We start from the raw sequence: 24779 nt of genomic DNA, 5'->3' as shown, positions 1-24779 counted from the left end.
AGTTGCTAAGTCATCTGACTCTTTATGACCCCATGGACTGCAGCGTGCCAGGCTTCCCTGTTCTTCACCAGCTCCCAGAGTTTGCTCGAATTCATATCCACGAAGTCAGTGATGCCCTCTTCTCCTTCTTATATCAGTCTTTCCCTTTATCAGGGTCTTTTCTAATGAGTCAGCTCTTCACATTAAGTAGCCATAGTATTGGAGCTTCAGCTTTAGCATCAGTCCTTCCAATGAATATTTAGGATTGACAGGTTTGATCTCCTTGCTGTCCAAGGGACTCTCAAGAGTTTTCTCCATCACCACAACTCAAAAGCATCAACTTTTTGAGACTCAGACTTCTTTATGGCCCAGCTCTCACATCTGCACATGACTACTGGAAAAACCATCAGTTCAGTTCAGTTCAGTCATTCAGTCGTGGAAAAACCATAGCTTTGACTATACGGACCTCTGATGGCAAAGTGATGTCTCTGCTTTGTAACATGCTGTCTAGGTTGGCCATAGCTTTTCTTCCAAGGAACAAGCATCTTTTAATTTCATGACTGCAGTCACTGTCCAGTGATTTGGGAGCCCAAGAAAATGAAATCTGTCACTGCTTCTACTTTTTCCCCTTCTATTTGCTGTGAAGTGACGGGACTAGATGCCATGATCTTAGGTTTTTGAATGTTGAGTTTTAAGCCAGCTTTTTCACTCTCCTCTTACTTTCATCAAGAGGCTCTTTAGTTCCTCTTCACTTTCTGCCATTAGGGTGGTATCATCTGCGTATCTGAGGTTGTTGATACTTCTCCTTGCAATCTTGATTCTAGGTTGTGATTCATCCAGCCTGGCATTTTGCATGATGTACTCTGCAGATAAGTTAAATAAGCAGGGTGACAATATACAGACTGGATATACTCCTTTCTCAATTTTGAACCAGTGCATTGTTCCATATCTGGTTCTAACTGCTGGTTCTTGACCTGCATACACGTTTCTCAGGAGACAGGTAAGGTGGTCTGGTATTCCCATCTCTAAGAATCGTCCATAGTTTGTTGTGTTCCACACAGCCAAAAGCTTTAGCACCGTCAATAAAGATGTTTTTCTGGAATTTGCTTGCATCTTCCATAATCCAAAGGATGCTGGCAACTTGATTTCTGGTTCCTCTGTCTTTTCTAAATCCAGCTTGTCATCTGGAAGTTCTCAATTCATGTACTGCTGAAGCCTAGTTCATGAACTGCTGAAGCCTAGCTTGAAGGATTTTGAGCATTACCTTGCTAGCATGTGAAATTAGTGCAACTGTGTAGTAGTCTGAACATTCACTGCCATTGCCCTTCTTAGGAACTGGAATGAAAACTGACCTTTTCCAGTCCTGTGGCCACAGCTGAGTTTTCCAAATTTGCTGACAGGCAGATTCTTTACCACTGAGCCACCAGGGAAGCCCACTCATGGTTTGATTCTTGCCTTCACAGGGACAGCTATTGCTTTCTGGTTTGTCTCATTTTGTGTCCTGAAAAACTGGGGTTGGTTTTCTGCCTGCTCAGGCATGCAGGTTATGATTCTTGTGTATGCAAGTAACTCAACTGTAAGGTTGGGGGCCAAAAAAATATGACCAGACAGAAATGTGGGTTACATCTCATCTGCAGCTGGTATCCTACTGAAAACTGCCAGCTTGGGGGTGGGGGTGAGATGTTATCATCTTAAAATTTTGTGTACCACAGTAATAATCAAATTTCCTTCTCCACTGCATTAGAATGAATTCTCACTAGATCCTTAACTATGACCATTTTTAAGTCTTCTGTCATTTACAAATAGTTACTGTTTTACTCTTATCCCTTCCTGAAGTTTGTCCAAAACATTTGTCTTCAAAAAGATTCAAGAAAATGACACTGATAAGTACTCTACATTACAGATTTGTAATAACTTTAAGATCATACCATTGAACTAGGTAATAAATTCTACAACTCTAATGGAAAAAATTAATGGATTCATGAAACTACTAACTTTAGATCAAGCAAAACAGGAATAATTACATGGGACTGAGAAAATGATGAAAATGATTTTTAATTTTATGACTTTTTGTTAAAAACATTGCTAGCTCTTTAACACTTTAACAGACTGAAGGAAACCTTTTTTCTTAAACTAGAAAGCAATTTGGTAAATTATATCTTTGTAAACAGAACTGAATCATTTATTTATCTGTCTCCCTATGTGATTCTTCAAGAAATCAGAAATTAATAGTGAGTGTTCTTAATTTCATGACACTATAGTTACTTGCCTATGTTCAATAAGAATCTGTTTTCCTTGTGATAGGATACAATTGGAAACACTGGCTATACTGCCAAAGTTTTGACTGAGATGTCATATTTGAGGATAATATCAACTTTAAGGAATTAAAGTAGACTTTGTATAAAGGCCACCATTCTTTTGGTAAAGAATCCGCCTGCAATGTGGGAGACCTGGGTTCAATACCTGGGTTGGGAAGATCACCTGGAGAAGGGAAAGGGTTCCCACTCCAGTATTCTGGCCTGGAGAATTCCATGGACTGTATAGTCCACTGGGTCACAAAGAGTCGGACACAATTCCAACTTTCACTTTACAAGGTCAGTGAAGCCCCTTCCAGAAAAACAAAAACAAACTAAAACACACACACACACACACACAAAACCCCTGCTTTCATAGTTCCCAGCCATTTCAGGTGAGTAAAGAAGGTCATTTTCTGGTGGATCCAAGAACTTAAGGATTTCTTAGGGACCTCAAGGAAAAAGAAGAGAGAAATTCACTCAAATCTAAGCATTACAGGAGAAATCTGATGGTCAGTCCTTGGCTTGGCTTTCTGGGCTTGAGATACTTTCAAACGTCTGAGATTCCTTCTGAAAAGTTACAGCAAAGCAGATTTAAATAATCAGGCCAAGTTTAATGAGACTAGTTTGCAAACAAATTAGTCTTACTGTGACTATCTTTGGTAGAAGTAGAGAGGACTATAGAGAGAATATTTATGTTTCAGTAGCACACTTTTGTGGATATCAAATTCTACTGTAGTCCACTGTCTTTGAGGTTTTGTAATCTACATGTACACTGGATTGGACATTGAATTATTCTAGTTTCCCCCAATATCTAGTTATGACTCTCTAAACTAACATTTTCAACTTTCTCTACTCTGACTTGGAATCACAAAAGCTAAACACTGTCCTTTCCCCAAAGCCCTGCAAGCCGAAGCTAGACAACCTGGATAACTTATTATTTCTTCCAGTTTTATTGAGTTATAATTGACATTCAGCACCACATAATTTTATGTTGTACCGCATAATGATTTGACTTACATACATCGTGAAATGATTACAACAGTAAATTTAGTGAATATCAATCTTCTCATGTAAATTAAATAGAAAATATATATTTATGTTTTTTGCCTTATGATGAGAATGTTTACGATTTACTCTCAACTTTGATATATAAAGTGCAGAAGTAATACTTACCTTTATCACGTTGTACATTATAGCCCTAGTACTTATTCATCTTATAACTGAAAGTTTTTGCCTTTTGATTACCTTCTTCCAATTCTACCCTACCTTCCACCCTGCCACCCTCTGGTAAGCACAAATCTGATGTCTTTTTCTGAGTTTGTTTTTGAAGTACAACTGACATACAACACTATGCTAGTTCCTGGTATGCATCATGTGATTTGCTATTTCTAGACATTTCTAAAGTAATCACCATGATACATATAGTCACCATCTGCCACCTAAGATTTACATATGTATTGACTATATTCCCCACACTGTACATTTCCTACTTGTGACCATTTATTTTGTTACTGAAAGTTGTACCTTTTTATCTCTTCCACCTATTTCTCCCCTCCCTCCATCCCTGTATCCTCAGGTAACCAACCACCTGCTTGTTCTCTGAGTTTATGATTCTATTTCTGTTTAGAATGGTCACTTTTGTGTTGTAGTATAATCTTATTTCAGCTTTTTATTAATCTTATATTTGAAAATGCTTTTCTGTTCTATGTTTTAGCACTTTACTTGATCCTCAAAGTAATAAATCTTTGAGGTAGTATAGATAACTTTCTCAAAAAATGATAGCAAAATGCTAATTTAACAAATATTATAAAATACTTATAACGTGCGGCACACAAGAGAAGAATGTTTTGGACTGAAGATAGACTTTAGAGAGCTTTATAAGAAGGAAGTAGCAACTTCCAGTTGGAAAAGAAGTCCTGGGAATACTGAACAGCATGGTAACTATAGTTAATAATACCATATTGTATATTTGAAAGTTGCAAAAAGAGTAAACTTAAAATCTTAAAAGCTGTCATTACAAGAAAAATTTTGTATTTATGTGTGGTGATGAATGTTAACTAGATTTGTGATAATTTTGCAATACATACAAATATCAAATCATTATGATGTACACTGGAAACTAATACGGAATTATATGTCAATTACATCTCAATTTTTTAAAAAAGTAAAGGAGATGGCATTAAAGAATACCTTTTGCAAAGATGGACAGAATGATTTCTACAAAGATGGGAAAAAAGGCCTTCCTTGTAGGAAGAAAGGATGTAAGCAAAGAAGAAGGCACGTAGGCATAGAACATGCTCAGAAATTAACTTCAAAGTAACTATTATGATTGAGCTAAAAAACAGAACTCCTGGGATAAAATAATTTTTAAAAAAGAATGAAAGGGACGTGTTGATTTGATTGAAGTCAAGGACAGCTACACATTTTTGAAGAGCTTTGGTTGGTAACCTAAATAATTTTAAATTTAATCCGGATTCAATAGAAAGTCGGTTGAGTATGTCTGAGGAAAGAGAAACCAAGGAATACATAAGACCTCTGGTTTTGAAAAGCAGTTTCAAGGGGAGTTACTGGAAGGGAGATAGGCTGAGGGCAGCAAACCCAGCCACTGCCACAGAGCAAGTAAGAAGAGTCAAGAGAAGTCACGTTTAGCACAGAAATAAAAAAGAGAACAAGCAAACTGGGATGCTGAAAAAGTAGAATCAATACTTGGGAGGAAAGTTAGGACTAGGAATGTAAATTTAGAAGTCATGCTTTTAAAGGAAACAATCTGAGTTTACCAGCGAAAATGAGTAAGTGAACCAAGTGAGAAACTACCGAATTTCATTTTTAACTACCAAAGTTGAATGCTGTTCGAAAACAAAATAACTGCGGTTCCATTTTCAATTACTGCATGTAACAGAACATAATAAAAGATTCAGCCTTGTACCATAAAGTAATGAAACGTGTTTTACCAAGCATGGACCCAGTACTACATTTAATATTACCCTTTAATTCATTTGAACCAGCGTCCCCGGTAGTTTAGTTGCTTTTAATAAAAGTTAATTAAAATCTTCCCTTCCTAAACACTCAGAACCCAACAAGCACACCTTTTCTGATAGGAATTCCACCTGGCCTCAGACAGCCTTTGCCTGCGTACTAGCCTTACCAAGGACAACCTTTCCATTTCTTGAAGTCCCTGAGGCTTCTTCAGCGCAGGGTCCCGGTACACCGAGCGGGAGCTCCAGGGCAGTTCGCAAATGGAATGACCGCCAGCCTGGCCCTCCGGCCACTCGGTTCCGCACGCCCCAGACTCTAAAGCACACACTGCCGTTTTCATTTGGTTGACACACCCCTTTCCTGGAGCCCTGTTCCTTCCTACACCCAGCACATTCCTCACGTCGTCCCTCGTACTTACAACGTGTCACTTCATCCACTCCCACCCCGCACTCAGCTAGTACTTAAGGTATTCCACACCGTTCCCTTCACTCAGACAGACTTCGTATCAGCCCCGCGCCCGCTGCATCCTCCCGGAGCTGCCCCGGCCAAAGCTGAGGCCACCGGCCTGTCCGTGCCCGCCGCCACCCAGGAGCGCACCAGGCTCACCTTCCGCGCAGCTCCGCCGGCTGCGCGTACTGGGGGCGGCGGCTCAGCTCGGCCCGGCGCCCCGGGCTGCGGCGCCCGCCGGGTCCCCCGCGACCCCTGAAGCGCAGCACCACTCGCTACCGCCGCCGTCGCCGCCGCCGGCCCGGTGCGGCCCAGGCGTTTCCGGGTTCCCGCGGTCCCGTCTCCCAATCGCTCCGGCTGCCGCCTTGGCCCGGGTGAACGCCGTTCCCGGCTCGGCTCTGCTGGTCCCAGCTTGGCACTTGCCAACTCCATCCCCAAGACGAAGACTTCAGAGGCTCCGCGGGCGACCCCCGGTGCCGGCTTCACTGTCGTGTCCTTGCCTGGGGGCAGTGCCTCCTGCTAGTTGTTTCCTAAAGGGACATAGCGGACGGAGTGACTCCAGCGGCGTGCCTCTGCCGGACAGCCTGGAGGCGAAGGGCACCAGGGTGTGAGACTGCGAAAGTAAAGTCAAAGTCCTTTGGGGGCAAAGAACCCTGAGAGGGAGTGAGGAGGTGGATCCAGGAAGCAAACAAACTGGGTTCTAGAAATGTCAGTGACAGTGAAAACTAACGAGATTCGCTCTGGCGCAGGCTGCCACTCATTTTTCTGGAAGGCTTGTTCGGTTGGAAATAACCGCTTCTCCCACCCTGGTTTAGACCCTGAGGCTGAACAGAGCCTAGAGCAGCGCCATCAAATTAGTAGGGTAGGATTATTCCTTTCCTCTTAACACTACGCCGCTATGAATTAAGCCCGTGTCTATATTGCAAATGATTAAAACTACGTCGGAGAAAGACAAAAGGAGAAAGCGAGCAGAAAAACAAAATTAAATAACTGTATTAGAGTAGAATGACTGGCTTTAAAATTTTGGCTCAGATGGAAACGAATCTGCCTGCAACGCAGGAGACCCAGGTTGGATCCCTGGGTTGGGAAGATCCCATGGAGAAGGAAATGTCAGTATTCTTGCCTGGGAAATCCCACGGACAGAAGAGCCTGGAGGGCCTACAGTGCATGGAAGTTGCAGAGTCTAACACGACTTGAGCGACTAATACTCATGATCTTGAGAAATTCCCTGGATGGTGGAATATATCTTAGATTTTCATGTTTGTTCTAAATATTTTGGAAGTAAAATGTGCCTGATGCATAATAATAATAATAGCTAGGCACTATTCTAAGATTAAGATACAGAGAGAATATATAATGAATCTCTTCCTCCTTTTGTAAGAGGGAAAAGATTTAAAATATTTTAGAAATACTTCAGCAGGAAAATATACCTTATGACATAAATACAGTTGTTTTTTTTTTTAAGAGAAAAAGACTTTTTAGTCTGTTCAAAAAGTTTTAAAATGAAAAGGAGAGAAGTGGAGGCAATTATTCATTAGGAAACAGTAACATGGTGCTTTGGCCTCTTGGAAGAGGACGAAAGCTCTAAACAGACAAAAACAACAATGTAAACAGAGGGTTCAATATATTTATGACACCCACAACTGATGTAAAGATATGGGTTGCCAAACTGATGACCAAAAGGAAGTAATGCTTTCATTGACCTCTCCTAGCTTTACAGTTTGTACTTAGATGCTAATGTAGCGGAAACTAGTTTAGGCACCCCATTATGTTAGCCCTTATTCTCTCTACCCATTCAACCTATACAGCGCATGGTTGCACCTTAGTCCTATCTGACTGACTGTGACCTCATGGACTATAGCCCCATGGACTGTAGCTCGCCATGCTCTTCTGTCCATGGAATTTCCCAGGCAAGAATACTGGAATGGGTTGCCATTTCCTCCTCCAGGGGATCAAACCTGACGAGTCTCTGGAGTCTCCTGTATTGGCTGGCAGATTCTTTATACTAGCCCCACCTGGGAAGCCCAACATATAGATGTTTATAAAGTTTTCCCTCTCTTTCTTGCTTAATAGCACTGTGAAAATGATTGCCCTCTAGCTAAGGCTGTACCATCTACCTAATGTTTAACCCTCCAAGAGGACACTACTCCCTATCACTGCTTTCCATTGGGAGCATTCTTCATTCCAGAAAGAATGTCATGGCTGACCACCAGAACCTGTTCTGAATCACCTAATGCCAGCCCTAACATCTCAATATCCCCAGGAGGAGGAGAAGAATGCAAGAACACATCAGCCCTGATCCTCATCTTCAGCCGCATTTACCACCTAAAAACTGTAAGACCTCTTCCAGCTTCCCCAGAGAAGGAGAGCACAGTCTTGAGAGCATTAACTTTCAAGCTTTTTACGCTCTCAAGCCCCACTGCTCCTGGCAAAGTAATAAAGCTACTGCTTTCTCTAAAGCACTGTCTCTGTATTTTTACTTGGTGTCGGTGAGTAATAACACTGAACTGCTTTTGCTTCCCTGTATATACCCCTCATAGCACCTATTCCAGAGAAGGCAATGGCACCCCACTCCAGTACTCTTGCCTGGAAAATCCCATGGACGGAGGAGCCTGGTAGGCTGCGGTCCATGGGGTTGCTGAGAGTCGGACACGATTGAGTGACTTCACTTTCACTTTTTGCTTTCATGCATTGGAGAAGGAAATAGCAACCCACTCCAGTGTTCTTGCCTGGAGAATCCCAGGGATGGGGGAGCCTGGTGGGCTGCCATCTGTGGAGTTGCACAGAGTCGGACACGACTGAAGCGACTTAGCAGCAGCAGCAGCAGCAGCACCTATTCCCATTCCTCATACTCTTAGTTGAATGTTGAATATGTTTCCACTGCTCCTGCTTACATTTTTTATGGCTAGTTCCACTCATTTTTCAGCTCTCTGTTCAGGTATTATCACAAACTTGAAGCTTTTTCTTACCTCCTTCCTTCCAGGGATCTGAACTCCTGCTCTGTGGTTCCAGAACATCTTGAGGCATCTTGTACACTTCTAAATAATTTTACTTCACTGTATTGTGATCTGATCTATATTTCTCCTTTCTGCCCAACACTCTCCATGAGGTAAGTGCTATCCTATTTATCTCCAGATCTCCAGCACTTGGCACAGTGCTTAGCATGTAGTAGAAACTCAACACATATTTCCTGAAAGGAACTAAACTGGTTGGTAATGATGGTGAAGACAAGCCAGACAGTATAAAACCTCGCCAGGGAAGAATGGCCAGCATAGCCTAAACTGCAAGTCTAGGCATCCAACACAAAGAATTCAAGTCAGCACCGAAGGTCTGAAGCTCTTTTAATAATAATAACCCGATAAGGTTTGTACCTTTGAGTAGTTTGCTGTATCAATCTCATTTAACCCTCACAATAGCCCTATAAAGTAGGCATTAATACCTGTATTTTACTGAAGGAAAACATGAGACTTAGACTAAGTAACTTACTGAAGCTCCCATATCTACTGAAAAGTAAACTGGGATTCAAATCCTAATTTGTCTGCCTTTAAGTCCATGCATTAAAACTCTACATTTAGCTGTAGTAGAACAGAAAAGGAATGAACATGGTATAGAAAAAAAGGTGTCTGTCAGCAAAAGTAGCGATAGGGGTAGGAGTATCAGTGAAAACAGAGATGACCATGAAGGAAGAGAGGAAAACAGCAACCTGGGGGTACTGGGGCAGAGGACCAGCTCTGGGTTTTCTATGATAACAGATCTGAAAGGCAAAATTTTGACACACCTTAAAAGACAGACAAATGAGAATAACATGTTAGTCCAAGGGCAGCCAGAGTGAAACAGGACTGTGTTTCTCACTGGTGCTTGGTTAGGGTTGCCAGATAAAATACACATCTAGTTAAACTTGAATTCCAAATAAACAGTGAATAATTGTTTAGTATTAATATATGCAATACGTGGGGCTTCGCAAGTGGCTCAGTGGTAGAGAATCAGTTTGCCAGTGCAGGAAACACCGGAGATCTGGATTCAATCTTTGGGTCGGAAAGATCCCCTGGAGGAGGAATTCTTGTATTCCAGTATTCTTGCCTAGAAAAATTCCATGGACAGAGGAGTCTGGCAGGCTGCAGTCCATGGTGTTGCAAAGAGTCTGGACATGACTGAGCGACTGAGCAGGCATTCAATATGTGGTGTATACTGTGGAAATGGAATGTTGCCTGCCATTCCAGAAACAGAGTGTTGCCCATCATTCTGGTTCTACAAGGATCAAGCCACCAGCCAATGAAGCATACCCCACCCTCATGCACCCCAGGGGGAATTCAGGAAGGAGAAAGATAAGAAGTAGTCAGTCTATACTTCTGGATACTGGCCCTAAATAGTTGAGCTGTATATCTAAGGAATAATTTCAATGCATCAGTCCATACACCTAAAAACACTAACATCTTTAACTTTGATATCTGTTTTTTGTGATTAGTACTAAGCTTTTGATGTTAGACTGCATGTTTTGTTTTGTTTTCAGCAGAAACCTCCTATGTGTCTTGGCTTCTCCCTTAATTCTTTGAAGCAGTTCCCCAGAGCTATCTGAGAGTATATTTCCCAGGCTACAGACCTCAATAAGATCGCCAAATAAAACTTAACTTGCAACTTTTTGGTTGTGTGTTTTTCTTCATTTGACAGTGCTTAAAAAAATTTGTTTTATCAGAAATTCAAATTTAACGTGGTATCCTATATTTTTATTTTCTAAATCTGGCAACCCCATCGAAAGCATGAATATTATGATATAGCACAATAACTGCAGTTTCCAAGGGTGCTCCAGAGAAATTAAGACCAAATTAAATTATATTTGGTGCAGATGACACTGCAAGCCTTAAGCACAAAAAGTGACACTCCCCCCATCAGTATCTTCAGGCAGAGTCAAGGCTGGTACTTTATGAGCTTTAATGGCTTAAGACTTCATAGGATAAAAAAGACAAGAAAGAAAATGAGCAGGGACTATGGAGATTTATATATTAAAAAAATTTTTTTTTAATTTATTTCTAAAACAGTTAAAATACAAAAAAAATTCCTGGAGAATTAAACCTCAGGTTTCCAGGTATCACTTATACTTTGTTCCTATACTATTATAGTTCTTAAAACTATGGAATTGAAGGTGAAGCTCATGAACAGGAAAAACCAGTCTTTCCTTGCTTCTCAAGCTACTTAATCTGGCATGTTCTTGTTAGTTCTTTAAGGCAAAGCACCTGCACAGAAAGAATGGCTAAAGTTTATTTACTTGACCATCATTTACCTCTAAAAGAAATTGAATGAGGTTACTTCCATATCATCAGTAGCTCAGTAGTCATGTGTCTCTTTTGCTTTCTAATAGATCCATAGATCTCTTTAATACTCTATAGAACAGCTATTTGACAGGTTTGAAAGGAAATTACTTTCTATTTCCAGGTTCTGCCTGGCTTTTCCTATTATAACAGACTTACTTTTGGGGGGGATTAGGAGGTTGTTCGGAGAAAGCAATGGCACCCCACTCCAGTACTCTTGCCTGGAAAATCCCATGGACAGAGGAGCCTGGTAGGCTGCAGTCCATGGGGTCGCTGAGAGTCGAACACGACTGAAGCGACTTAGCAATAGCAGCAGCAGGAGGTTGTTTGGGCTTCCCAGGTGGTGCTAGTGGTAAAGAATCCGCCTGCCAATGCAGGAGACATAAGAGGTGTGGGTTCGATCCCTGGGTTGGGAAGATCTCCTGAAGGAGGGCATGGCAACCCCACTCCAGCATCCTTGCCTGGAGAATCCCAAGGACAGAGGAACCTGGTGGGCTGCAGTCCATTTGGTTGCAAAGAGTGGGACACAACCGAAGTGACTTAGCAGCAACAGCAGCAGCAGTAGGAGGTTGTTTAACAGAAGTGATGCTGTTTGCTGTGTGTGCTCAGAAACTGGGGGAATTAACCTGGATGATTGCTGCCCCCATGGAGTTTGTTGATTCTGGTTAAAGAATCAGTCATCACTTGATATTCTTTTAAGTCTTTGATTGGTAGATGAACTTGGTGGTCTGGATATTAAGGAATTGGTTTTATCTCAGAGTCAAGTGATTCCCTTTTACCTGGCATAGTTACCTGACAAAATCACCACAGATCCTTTTGTGGAGACCTAGGAAAAAGGTACATAGATGAAATTGTGCTGTTAAAGCCAGTCAGGGGCCCCTTAAGTCTGAAAATGGATGAGGGGTTGCAATTTAGTGAAGTTGGTCATCTATACAGTCCCAGAGTTCATTTGATTATATAGTTCACATGTAGTTGGATTATGCTGTTCAGACTACTTCCTGTTCTCTACCTTCAGGACACATGGTAGCTTGTAATTTCTGGCTCTTATAGCTGAATGGGACCACATGACTAGTTCTAACTGTTCAGCTCAGTTCAGTTCAGTTCAGTCACTCAGTTGTGTCCGACTCTTTGCAACCCCATGGACTGCAGCGCTCCAGGCCTCCCTGTCCATCACCAACTCCAGGAGTTTACTCCCTCATGTCTATTGAGTTGGTGATGCTATCCAACCATCTCATCCTCTGTTGTCCCCTTCTCCTCCCTCCTTCAAACCTTCCCAGCATCAGGGTCTTCTCAAATGAGTCAGCTCTCCTTATCAGGTGGCCAAAGTTTTGGGGTTTCAGCTTCAGCATCAGTCTTTCCAATGAATATTCAGGACTGATTTCCTTTAGGATGGACTGATTGGATCTCCTTGCTGTCTAAGGGACTCTCAAGAGTCTTCTCCAACACCACAGTTCAAAAGCATCAATTCTTCGGCACTCAAGTATCTTTATAGTCCAACTCTCACATCCATACATGACTACTGGAAAAACCATAGCCTTGATTAGGTGGACCTTTGTTGGCAAAGTAATGTCTCTGCTTTTTAATATGCTGTCGAGGTTGGTCATAACTTTCCTTCCAAGGAGTTTCTTTAAATTGCATGGCTGCAGTCACCATCTGCAGTGATTTTGGAGCCCCCCCAAACCAAGTCTGTCACTGTTTCCACTGTTTCCCCATCTATTTCCCATGAAGTGTTGGGACCGGATGCCATGATCTTAGTTTTCTGAATGTTGAGCTTTAAGCCAACTTTTTCACTCTCCTCCTTCACTTTCATCAAGAGGCTCTTTAGTTCCTCTTCACTTTCTGCCATAAGGGTGGTGTCATCTGCATATCTGAGGTTATTGATATTTCTCCCGGCAATCTTGATTCCAGCTTGTGCTTCATCCACCCCAGAGTTTCTCATGATGTACTCTGCATAGAAATTAAATAAGCAGGGTGACAATATACAGCCTTGATGTACTCCTTTTCCTATTTGGAACCAGTCTGTTGTTCCATGTCCAGTTCTAACTGTTGCTTCTTGACCTGCATATAGATTTCTCAGGAGGCAGATCAGGTGGTCTGGTATTCCCATCTCTTTCAGAATTTTCCACAGTTTATTGTGATCCACACAGTCAAAGGCTTTGGCATAGTCAATAAAGCAGAAATAGATGTTTTCTGGAACTCTCTTGCTTTTTCCATGATCCAGTGGATGTTGGCAATTTGATCTCTCGTTCCTCTGCCTTTTCTAAAACCAGCTTGAACATCTGGAAGTTCACGTTTCATGTACTGTTGGAGCCTGTCTTGGAGAATTTTGATCATTACTTTGCTAGCATGTGAGATGAATGCAGTTGTGCAGTAGTTTCTAACTGTAGGGAAAGTTCTAACTGTAGGGAAACAAAATTAACCACCCCCAAATTTTTCTTTGGTATGTGGATTATTTCGAGTTGACAACAATCATAGCCCAAAAGACTCAGGAAGAAACTTTGACCTACCCACTATCAGCCTAGAGGAATGTAGATAAGAGGCTTTTTCAAGATAGGAGCCAGCTCCAAAGATAACTGTAGTATGAACTAGGTGTGAGGCAAGGAGGAACCTAGCAAAGTTTGTTAAAATTCCTCTCTGTGTCCTATTGTCTCTGCATGTTCCAGCAAAAACTGCTTACCAAACATTTGCTTCTCTGTCTTCCTGGCAATTACTTTCCTCATGTTTGAAGCCCCAAATCACTACTCTTAAGACCCTCTTTTGTTTTTAAGTGAAGATGATATTTAATGTGAGAATTTCAGCCATTTTGGTGAGTTAATTAATTTTCCTGGTTTTCTCCCATGTATACATGTTATTAAATTTTGTTTGATTTTCTTCTTTTAATCTGTCTCATGTCAACTTTAATTCTTAGACCAGACAGAAGAACTGGAAGAGTAGAGGAAAATTCCTCCCTCCCTGACATGGCCAATCCGTTGTAAGCGGATAAGCAGATTATGTGTGTCATGATCACATAAAGGCCGTAGTGCTGAATTGCTGTTTTGTGATCATCTGGAACTCTCTGTTTTGAGTCTGGTAATGTTCATGATCATGTCTAGGTAGACTCATGAGCCTGCCACCTAGAGTGAGGAGCTCTAAAGTGAAGTCTTTAGCAACCAGCAATAGACATTTCATATGAAAAATAAATAAATCTTTGTTATTATAGATCATTAAAATTTTTACTAAACTTGGCATATATTGATTCAGAAATGGGGTGTGTTTTAATAAAAATCTTTCTTTTGTAGAATTTGCTTCAGTTCAGTTCAGTTGCTCAGTTGTGTCTGACTCTGTGACCCCCATGGACTGCAACACGCCAGACCTCCCTGTCCATCACCAACTCCCTGAGTTTACTCAAACTCATGTCCATTGAGTCGGTGATGCCATCCAACCATCTTATCCTCTGTCGTCCCCTTCTCCTCCTGCTTTCAATCTTTCCCAGCTTCAGGGTCTTTTCATGTAACCTGATTTATAAGCTAAAAGAATGATTATGTTATGCACTGGAATATTTGATAAAATGTCATCTACAATAAACCAAAAGGTAAATAATAAGCCTAATATACTTGTAGCTCTGGCAGAAGAAGCTAGAAAACAAATGTTAACTGTATATGTTGGTTAGTGTTAGCTACATTTAACAATATGCTTCATGAAAGAGAAGCACTCCAAAAATAATTGACTTTCTTATAAGCAGAAATGGAAAGGAATGAAGAGGACAGGGACGTCCAAGAGCTTTTAAAGTTGGGAGTGGCAGATGCTTTCCACCTCAGTTGGTAACTTACAAAATTGCATATGCTTTTTGTCCTCAATTGGTAAACTATAAAACTGGGCAGATTTTTTAAACCAAAAAAAAAAAAAAAAAAAAAGGCTATTAGAACTAGGTAGTTAGGCAAGGATCAAGTCAAGCCTATCTTTGTTGTGTTTTGTGTGTGCGTGCCTGCTCAGTTGCTCAGTCGTGTCCAGTTCTTTGTGACTCCATGGACTGTAGCCCACCAGGCTCTTCTGTCCGTGGAATTTTCCAGGCAAGAATACTGGAGTGGGTTGCCATGCCCTCCTCCAGGAAATCTTCCTGACCCAGAGATCAAACCATTGTCTCCTGTGAGTCCTGCATTATAGGTAGATTCTTCACTGCTGAGCCACCTGGGAAGCAACACAGCCTACCCAACATAAAACTGGTGAAAGTACATTTCAATAGGTCAAACCCACATAGCAAAATTTCTTGAATTATTATTAAAAGTATAGGTTCCAGCTCTAATTAAATTGCATAAACATATTCTATTCTATTTCTCCCAATGACTATAACAAAAATCCTGAACAGAATACATAAAGAAACTAAGGATGCTGAAAAGTAAATAATAGCAGACAATTTAGGGAGGAAATAAAAACTCAAGACCAACAAATTGTGAATTCTCAGTTTTTACCCTCTATTATTTCCTGGTTTAGTCTCAATGCAACCCAAATTCTGGAACACTGCAACAGGCACCAGACAAGAGAAAATCAGTCTCTCGGGTAAGAGGAATGGGAAAAGGGGCCCCTGAAGAAGGGAAAGAATGGGGAAATATCCTGGCTTTGTTTTCCTCTATTGGCTCTGGAGAGCTCCAGGGCCAAAACCGCGCTTTCCCTGGGCAGTGGCTGAAGGCAGCAAGGGCATCAGCAGGTGAGCTTGCTGATCTGCTTTGAAGGTAGATCCAGTTCTGGGAGGTATTTGCCTGACAGCCCAAGAGACAGAAAGCCAGGCATTCTGGCCAGAGGACCAGGGGAAGGAACTGAGAGCCAGAGAATGTTTGAAGATTTTGGAAAGGAGAGAGCTCAAAAAGGGAATCCTGTAGATATACATTTTAAAGTTTTAGGATCACCCCTAGGAGCTCATGTGTGAAACTAATCTGATACAGAAGACTAAAGGCTTTGAACACTGGTCTACAGCATAGGTCACTACTCAGGTCCACTTGGCCGCTGGGGGAGACCCACACAAAATAGATTCATATAATACCGCAAATGTTTGAAAACTGAAATTACACACACAATGTACGAATGTCTATAGCAACATTATTGAAAGTTGCCCAAACCCTCAAATGCCCCAGATGTTTTTGAATGAGTACTTCAATACAATGTACAATTCTATTATATGACATCCAGGGATTATAGGGACCAATGAGGAGGGATTGGTAGTTGTCAGGATTTGAGTGGAGTAGAACTTTTGACTACAAAGAAACAGCATAAAGCAGGCTAAGACATTTGGCCTGAACCTAACTGGGATGATAGTGTAGTGTTAGTTGCTCAGTCGTGTCTGACTCTTTGCCAGGCTCCTCCATCCATGGGATTTTCCAGGCAAGAATACTGGAGTGGGTTGCCCTTTCCTTCTCCAGGGGATCTTCCCAACCCAGAGATTGAACCCGGGTCTCCCACACTGCAGGCAGACTCTTTACCATCTTAGCCTCCAGTGAAGTTCTAACTGAGATGACTAGCTGCTAAAACAAAACAAAGAAAAACTCAAAATTCTACAGAGGATTTTAATAGATCTTAAAATCTCATAACATAGAAATTAAAACATCCCGGATATAATGCCAAATTACTCAATGTTAAAAAATAAATAAAACAGAAGCAGAACCAAGAAAATTGTAGCAGCGCACAGGAGAAAACACAAATCCCAGTTTAAGATGACTCAGCTCGCAGAATTACCAGAACAAGACTCAATAGCTCAATAGCAGAATGGAAAAGAGGAAATTGTCTATGAACTTGAAGATCAATAGAAATTATCCAATCTGAACCACAAAGAGAAAATACTGAAAAAAAAAAAATTTGAAGAGAGCCTCAGGAAACTGTAGGATGATACCAAATAGTTTAACACATATTTGACAGGCAAGAGGAAGAAGAATGAAATTAGTGCAGCAAAAAATACTTGAAAAACAAAATTAGAAGATGCATGCTACCCAATTTTAACGCTATAGTAATCGACACAGTGTGATACTGGTAAACATGTACACACATGATCAATTCAACAGATGAGAGTCCAGAGATAGACACAAATATAGTCAACCGTTTTTTGACAATTGAACAAAGTCAATTTAATGGATAAATGGATAAATAATGCTCTTTTAGCAAATGGTAGGTAAAAGCAACTGTATACACAAATGCAAAAAAAAAAAAATCTCTACATTACCCCCCTAAACCCCCCAAACTATGAAATATGTAGAAAAAAAATGTAGGACTTTCCAGGTGGGGCCAGTGGTAAAGAACCTGCCTGCCAATGCAGGAGATATAAGAGACTCCGTTTGATCCCTGGGTAGGGAAGATCCCCTGGAGGTGGAAATGGCAACCCACTCCAGTATTCTTGCCTGGAAAATTCCACGGACAGAGGAGCCTGGTGGGCTACAGTCCATTAGGCCGCAAAGAGTTGGACAAGAATGAGCACACACAAACATAGAAGCAAATTTCTGTGATCTTGAGTTAGACAAATTGTTTTTAGTTATGATACCAAAAGTACAATCCATAAAAGAAAAAAATTATAAATTGGACTTCATCAAAACTTCAAAATTTTTCTTTGCAAAAGACACTGTTAAGATAATTAAATTCTAGGGACTGTTAGACAAAATCTCCTGTCAAAGGACTTGTATGCAGAATTTATAAAGAATTCTTAAAATTTAACAATAAGAAAAAGCCCAATTTTAAAAATGGGCAAAGGATTTGAAAGGATACTTTCTCAGAGAAGATACACAGATGACAAGTAAGCGCAGGAATAGATGGTCATTATCATTAGCCATCATTGTTGTTGAGTCACTAAGTCGTGTCTGACTCTTTGTGACCCCATAGACTGTGGCCTGCCAGACTCCTCTGTCCTCCACGATCAGGGTTTGGCCAGTTTCATGTCCATTGAGTTGGTGATGCTATCTAACCATCTCATCCTGGAAATGCAAATTAAAATCACAGTAAGGTACTCTTGCATATCTGTTAGAATGGCTAAGGAAACAAACAAAAAGTTGACAAGGCTGACAAGGATGTGAAGCAAGAAACTATCATACATTTTTGGTGGTAATATGATATCATGTAACTATCCTAGAAAACAGTTTTGCAGCTACTTATAAAGTTAGGTATAAACTTATATGACTCAGCAATCCTGCTCCTATGTGTTTATTTAATGAAGAGAATTAAAAACCTATGTTCACACAAAATCCTATACATGAATGTCTATAACAACATTACTGATAGTTGCCCAAACATGCAAATGCCCCAGATGTTTTTGAATGGGTAACTCAGTACAATGTACAATTCTATTACATGACATCCAGGGATTATAGGGACCTGTGAGGAGGGATTGGTAGTTGTCAGGGACTTGAGGTGGGGAGAATTTTTGACTACAGAGAAACAGCATAAGGAAATTTGGGGGGTGATGGAGCTGTTCTGTGTTCTGATTTCAGCGGTGGTTGCATAAATCTATACATGTGTTAAATCTAATAGAACTGGAAACTTTTTTTTTTTTAAGTAAATTATAATCTCTCTCTCTCTCTCTCTCTCTATATATATATGTAGGTATCTTTACCAACATACAACAGTATGTTAAAAATTCAACTTTGTCTTGGCAGTAGGTTGTTTTGATGGTATTTTCAGCATTCGACAGAATATAAGTACATTGCTACCTTTTTTTTTTTTTATTAGGGAGGTACCAGGTAGTTGGGAAATATGCAAGTCAACAAGGTATCAACATTCTTCTCCTTTAAATCTTATGCTAGGAAGGCTGCTCACTCAATTAAACAGCTCCTCCAGATCTAGAAGATTCTGTTGTTTTTCTAGCTCCTCACTACTACGTTTAGCATTGAAACATGTATATCACCATATGTGAAATAGATCGCCAGTCCAGGTTCGATCCACGAGACAGGGTGCTCAGGGCCAGCGCACTGGGATGACCCTAAGGGATGGGATGGGGAGAGAGGTGAGAGGGAGGGTCAGGATAGGGAACACATATACACCCATGGCTGATTCATGTCAGCGTACAGCAAAAGCACTACAATATTGTAAAGTAATTAGCCTCCAACTAAAATAAATAAATTAATAAAAACATTATTCCCTCACTGACAAAGGAAACGGATTCCCCTTTGACATTTTCACTGTCCCACCTCATGTCCTTCTTTGTCCCTGACATCTGCTAGCCACATTTTCACACTTAGGAGGATTACCACGTGATTTACAGTCTGTTTATTTACTATACTTTAGCCGCCTATGCCCATGGCTACATTTTGGACTTTATCACCACGACTCTCTATCTCTGAAATAATAAACCCCAATAGTCCAGAACTTATCCAGAACTTCCTTTCATTTCAGCTGTGTCATTTCTTTACACCCACTATACCTACTAATTTGAACTGTTTGGGAATTTTAGTCACTTTTTTCCCCCCTCATTTGCCTTATTCTATCTGTTCCCACTTTCTGTCTCTCTCTGAGCTTTGACTTTCAGTGTCCATAACCTCTTCCTGTTACCATCCATTGCCATGTTCTTTTTTTTTTTTTTTTTGGCCTTACCACGGCAGCATACAAAACTTCCCCCACCAGGGATCGAACCCATGCTCCCTGCAGCAGAAGGATGGAGTCCTAACCACTGGACCACCAAGGAAGTCTAGCCATGGCCTTTTGTACTTCTATTCCATTCACCCAGAATTGCTGAACTTGGCTCAGTCCATAGATCTTTTCTGTTCATACACTTGGCTGACAAATCTGCTAGAGATTTGGGGGAAAACTACACAACCACATAACTTAATGGATTAGCACCATTACAGATTTTAGACTTTGATATTAATAAACATGTCTACTCATGTTGATCTTTAGTATCTTCAGCTGAGTCACTCTGTGTTTCACAATAGTCATTTCAAACCTTCACAGATCTCTAGACAGCCTCCTCATTATGTCCACCCCCACACATACCTCAAAGAGAAAATTGATGTTATTAGGCAAATGTCTTGACCACTTTCTCAGTTTCTTGAACTAGCCTGGTGGTAAGCAGAATTCTAAAATCGCTCTCATGATCTCTGTCCCCGGTGTCACACCCATGGTTAGATTGTCGTATATAGTGTCCATGTTAGGCTTCACTTGAGCCTGGCGGTGTTTAAGAAATCCCCGTCAACCCTTTGTTTGCCAAAATTACTCCACCCTTTCTAATGTTGAGAAATAGCTTACTGTGCAAAGAACCGCTTCTCCCAATAAAACTTAAATAAGATTTACTATCCAACTTTCTCATAGTTCCCATAAGACTCACAGATGACTCCACAGTTTACCTAACAAGCTCATTTTACATGAATCCTCTGACGTGGGGAGACTCAAAACGTCCATGATTGATTAGCTGAGTTTAGAACTCTTTGGTCCACCCCAAACTAGCTATTCACAGGGAATAACATTTCCTGTTCAGCTAACTGAGATTTGCCCTGCTTGCAAAACAATTCCAACCTTAAATCACTCCATCTGTAACTTGCTGATCCTTCTTTTTTTAGTTCATATTGCTATGACAAAATATCAGACTGGGTGGCTGATAAACAACAGAAATGTATTTCTCACAGCTTTGGAGGCTGGGAAGTCTAAGATCAAGGTGCTGGCAGATTAGGTGTTTGGTAAGAGCCTGCTTTTTGAGTCATAGACAGAACCTTCTAGCTCTATCCTCACATGGCAGAAGGGGCTAGGGAGCTCTGTGGAGTCTCTTCTATAAGAACACTAACCTCATTCATGAGGGCTCCATAATCATGACCTAGGCACCTCCAATGGCCCCACCTCAAAGCCATCATATTGGACATTAAGATTTCAACATAAATTTTTGAGGGCACAAACATTCCGACCATAACATTTCTCTATGAAACTCTAAGGCAAAACCACATGCTGAGATACTCTAGTCTGCTTTCCCTAACAGCCTGAATAAAATCAGTATCCTGACTTGTCTGGTCTTTGTCTTTGACAGTGTGGTGTCATGAATCAGGCAAGGAGAACTCCTCCAGCCCTTTGTGCTCCACTCAACTGGGAATCCAGAGATTTAACAGCAAATGCAACTTTTGATGCTGTGTTCTAGACTCCTGTTCATTAGTGGCACAGTAAGGACTTGATTTTTATTCTTTTTATGGGCTGAACTTTTAATGACCTCTGTAAATGTCTTAAATGGTTTATAGAAATCTTGCCTCTATAGGTGAAGGATAGTCGAGAATTTGGTTTATTACTCTTTGTTTGAAACTCAAAGTCAATTAAAAGTTTGTACCTAATGAGAAAAAAATCCCCTTATTTCCTACATGGCAGAAATAAAAAATTGACCGAGATTTAAAAATTGAGGCTATTAGCTCTGTTTGGGTCTGTCTGTATTAATATGTTTATGCATTTGTATGTAACATTTTCTTTCCTTCATGGTATTACAGGATTATAAAATCTCTTAAAAGAGTGCAACTTGGAGTGATTTAGAGATAAATAAGACTTATCTAATTCTAAAATTCCCAGAAATTAAGGACATTAGTATTATAATAATTTTATTTTCTATATATATATACGTTAATGCAAATGACTTCGGAGTTTGAGTTCACACTATTGAGGTAAACCTTTAGTTCAGTTGGTAAAGAATCTGCCTGTAATGCAGGAGACCCCCATTCAATTCCTGGGTTGGGAAGATCCCCTGGAGAAGGGAAAAGCTACCTACTCCAGTATTCTTGCCTAGAGGATTCCATGGACTATAGAGCCCTTGGGGTCACAAAGAGTCGGATACGACTGAGTGACTTTCACTTGGCAAATGAGACTAGCTATATTTTCTGAGTGTTAGCATTTGTATTTCTTCTAGTTGGGTATATTTTTACCTAAACTTTTACATTTCCTGATCAAATAAGCTAGCATATATCAACTAGATGTTTAAGATCATGAAAAAAGTAAATTTGTGTTTAATCAAAATTGAATTGTTATTCTGGCAAATTTTATTTCAATAGTAATTGTGTTTTGTATTATGTCCTCTTAGAAATAGCTTCCAAGATATCTAGGTGATTTAAACTCTTAGACAAATGTTAAACTGAGTTAGTTAATGGATATTCATAGATACTTAGCTCATTTCTAAGTAGGATACTGAAATATTAATTGCAAAGTATAATTTCTAGTTTATATAATTTTTATATACTTTTTCCTTTCCTTTTTATTGATACACAGAGGCTATATGTTTGCATCTGTTAATGAATGTGTTCATTTTTGCAGTTTTGGAAAGTGCATGGCTGTAAGAAGTTACGAGATATATATTCATAAGCTCTGCTGATCTGCTAAAAATTCTAATGTATTACAGACAGTCGTAATTGTTTAACCTCACTTTTCTCTGTGAAATAGACGTGTCTGTGGTTAAAAGTTGTAAGCAATATCTGTACTTTACTCAGAGCAATAGTGGGAGAGAGGGACTTTGTATACAAGGTATACAGAATGTGTTTTTGTTAGGCAAAAGAGTAGTTTTCTGCTAAAGTACACAACTGTTCTAGAATGAGGAGGAAGGTGTAAGAAAAAATTAGAGTGGATATAGAAAGTTGTAGCAGTTTCTTATAAAGGAAATTTTAATTTTGGTGGTCCAAGTTGGCTAACATGTAATGGATTTATTTACGAGATTGTCAAAAAGTCTTAGTAACAAATATACTGATGAAAACCTAGGCTTTAGTTTTTCCCCTATTCTTGGATTACTTGTCTACTTTATTTAGTAAGAATTGTAAGAGATTTTTCTTTACCTTCTGAGTAATTTGCCTACATAACAAGGATTCTGTGTCTTATCAGAATTACTTCCTGTGCTTTATGTTGACTTTATCATGTTCTTGATTATTTAAGAGTACAAAGTCTTCCTACTTTTGAAAGTGCTAGGTTCTTTACAATCATATCATTCCCTATGTACACTTTTAAAATATTTTATTGTCATTTTGGTGGTCAAGTATTGTTTCATGATCAAGTATTGTTTCATAACCCCTGACCCTATTTAAGCAAGTATTCACACCTAACAAATTTTGATATTTTACATTCCAATATCAAATCCCAAATGACACATTTTGCATTTAAAACTGATTTCTCAGAATGTTCTTGAAAAATCACAAAGAATTTGTTTTTTAATTTATAAAAAAGAGAAGTTCTAGAAATAATTAAGTTTATATGATACGGAGAGTTGTCAAATCAGAAAATATGCTTAACTTCCCCTAGGCTAATTTTGTATAGGTAACATATTATTAATATAAATATTTTAGAAATTGTATGTTATTTGATAAGTTCCTAAAGACTTGTCAGTATTCTGTCTGTGACATGTTTATATTTATCAGAAGGGTGCTGCTTTACCTGATATTAGACAACAAAAGTATAATGAGTATAATAATAATTTCAGTAATTCTTAAAAATGCTTAGTTTGTCTCTGCTTTCTTTAATTGAACCTTGCTTCTTCTAGTCCAATGGTATTAAACTGGGAGTTCATATTACTTACCTATGGAGTTTTATGAATACATAAATGTTAAGGTCTTACTCCATTCTACTGAATCTCTTTACTTGATAAATTTGATATATTCTTGCATATTCCAACTATATATTTGGAATATCCAAGGTATATTATATCTCAGGATTATTTTATGTTAAATCTAAAGGTTTTTTCTCTGTGAAGATTATATTAATGCATCTTCATAATGTAAATGTAATACACTGGTCTTGGTCTTTGACTGTTATATTTATAGATACTTAGTCTAAAACACCATTTGGATTGACTTTGTGTTGCATGCCGCAGAAACAGTCTCCTTTACCAGTTTCATTATTCTGATAAGAAACTCTCATCAGACTTTTCACTTTTGAAAATTATCAGTAATATGTTAACTGCAGCCATTTTAAGTCTTTTGTCATTTACAGATAATTTTTTCTTTTACCCAGATGCCTGGAAAATCCCATGGACGGAGGAGCCTGGTAGGCTGCAGTCCATGGGGTTGCTAAGAGTCGGACATAACTGAGCGACTTCACTTTCACTTTTCACTTTCATGCATTGGAGAAGGAAATGGCAACCCTCTCCAGTGTTCTTGCCTGGAGAATCCCAGGGACAGGGGAGCCTGGTGGGCTGCCATCTATGGGGTCGCACAGAGTCAGACACGACTGAAGGACACGACTGAAGCGACTTAGCAGCAGCAGCAGCAGCAGCAGCAGCAGATGCTTCCCTGAAAGGACCTGCAATTGGCCACAGGCCAAAGTGTGTCAACAAAAATGGATTTTCTCAGAGCCCTGTGCCTGGGTACTCTGGGGCACAGGCTTCTGCTGGCATCGCTGCTGCAACTTTGAGTCCATACCAGTAGACTGAGTCAAGCTTTCCAGAACTCTAGTCTAGAAAAGCGACTTAGTGACCAAATAACAACATAGATAGTTCAAGAGCAAAGAGACAGAGGGATTCCTTATATCTAGGAAATATAGCATCAACATCAACTATATTCCAAATAAAATCTACGATCATCCCTTATTAGTCAGTCCTGTGTAATTAATTCTTTTTTTTTTTTTTTCACAAATGACAAGTGTATTTCCCACAGATCTGGAGGCTATTATTATTGTTCTTTAGTCACTAAGTTATGTCTGACACATTTCCGACCCCATGGACTGTAGCCTGCCAGGATCCGCTGTCTATGGGATTTCTCAGCCAAGAATACTGGAATGGGTTGCCATTTCTTTCTCCAGGGACTCTTCATGACCCAGGGATTGAATTTGCATCTCCCATATTGGCATGGTGTTCTTTACCACTGAGCCATCAGGAAAGCCCCTAAGC

At 40.0% G+C, this 24779-nt stretch overlaps 1 protein-coding gene across 3 annotated transcripts in view; it reads right to left on the bottom strand.

Annotated features, from left to right (window-relative positions):
• Nucleotides 1-6298, bottom strand: part of SLC35A3 (solute carrier family 35 member A3) — a 42418-nt gene extending 36120 nt beyond the window's left edge. The window contains exon 1 of one of the 3 annotated variants that reach the window (XM_027972310.2): nucleotides 5859-6298. In XM_027972310.2, coding sequence (XP_027828111.2) covers nucleotides 5859-6131 — 273 coding nt within the window. In that variant the 5' untranslated portion in view covers nucleotides 6132-6298. Of the gene's footprint in view, nucleotides 1-5421; nucleotides 5585-5858 lie in introns of those variants that run through there. The other 2 variants (XM_042251378.1, XM_042251361.1) reach the window with 2 other exon arrangements.
• Between the last annotated feature and the right edge of the window lie 18481 nt (nucleotides 6299-24779).

Source organism: Ovis aries, chromosome 1 (genome assembly GCF_016772045.2).
Source record: "Ovis aries strain OAR_USU_Benz2616 breed Rambouillet chromosome 1, ARS-UI_Ramb_v3.0, whole genome shotgun sequence".
Taxonomy (NCBI): Eukaryota; Metazoa; Chordata; class Mammalia; order Artiodactyla; family Bovidae; genus Ovis; species Ovis aries.
This window is presented reverse-complemented; position numbering and strand designations above follow the sequence as displayed.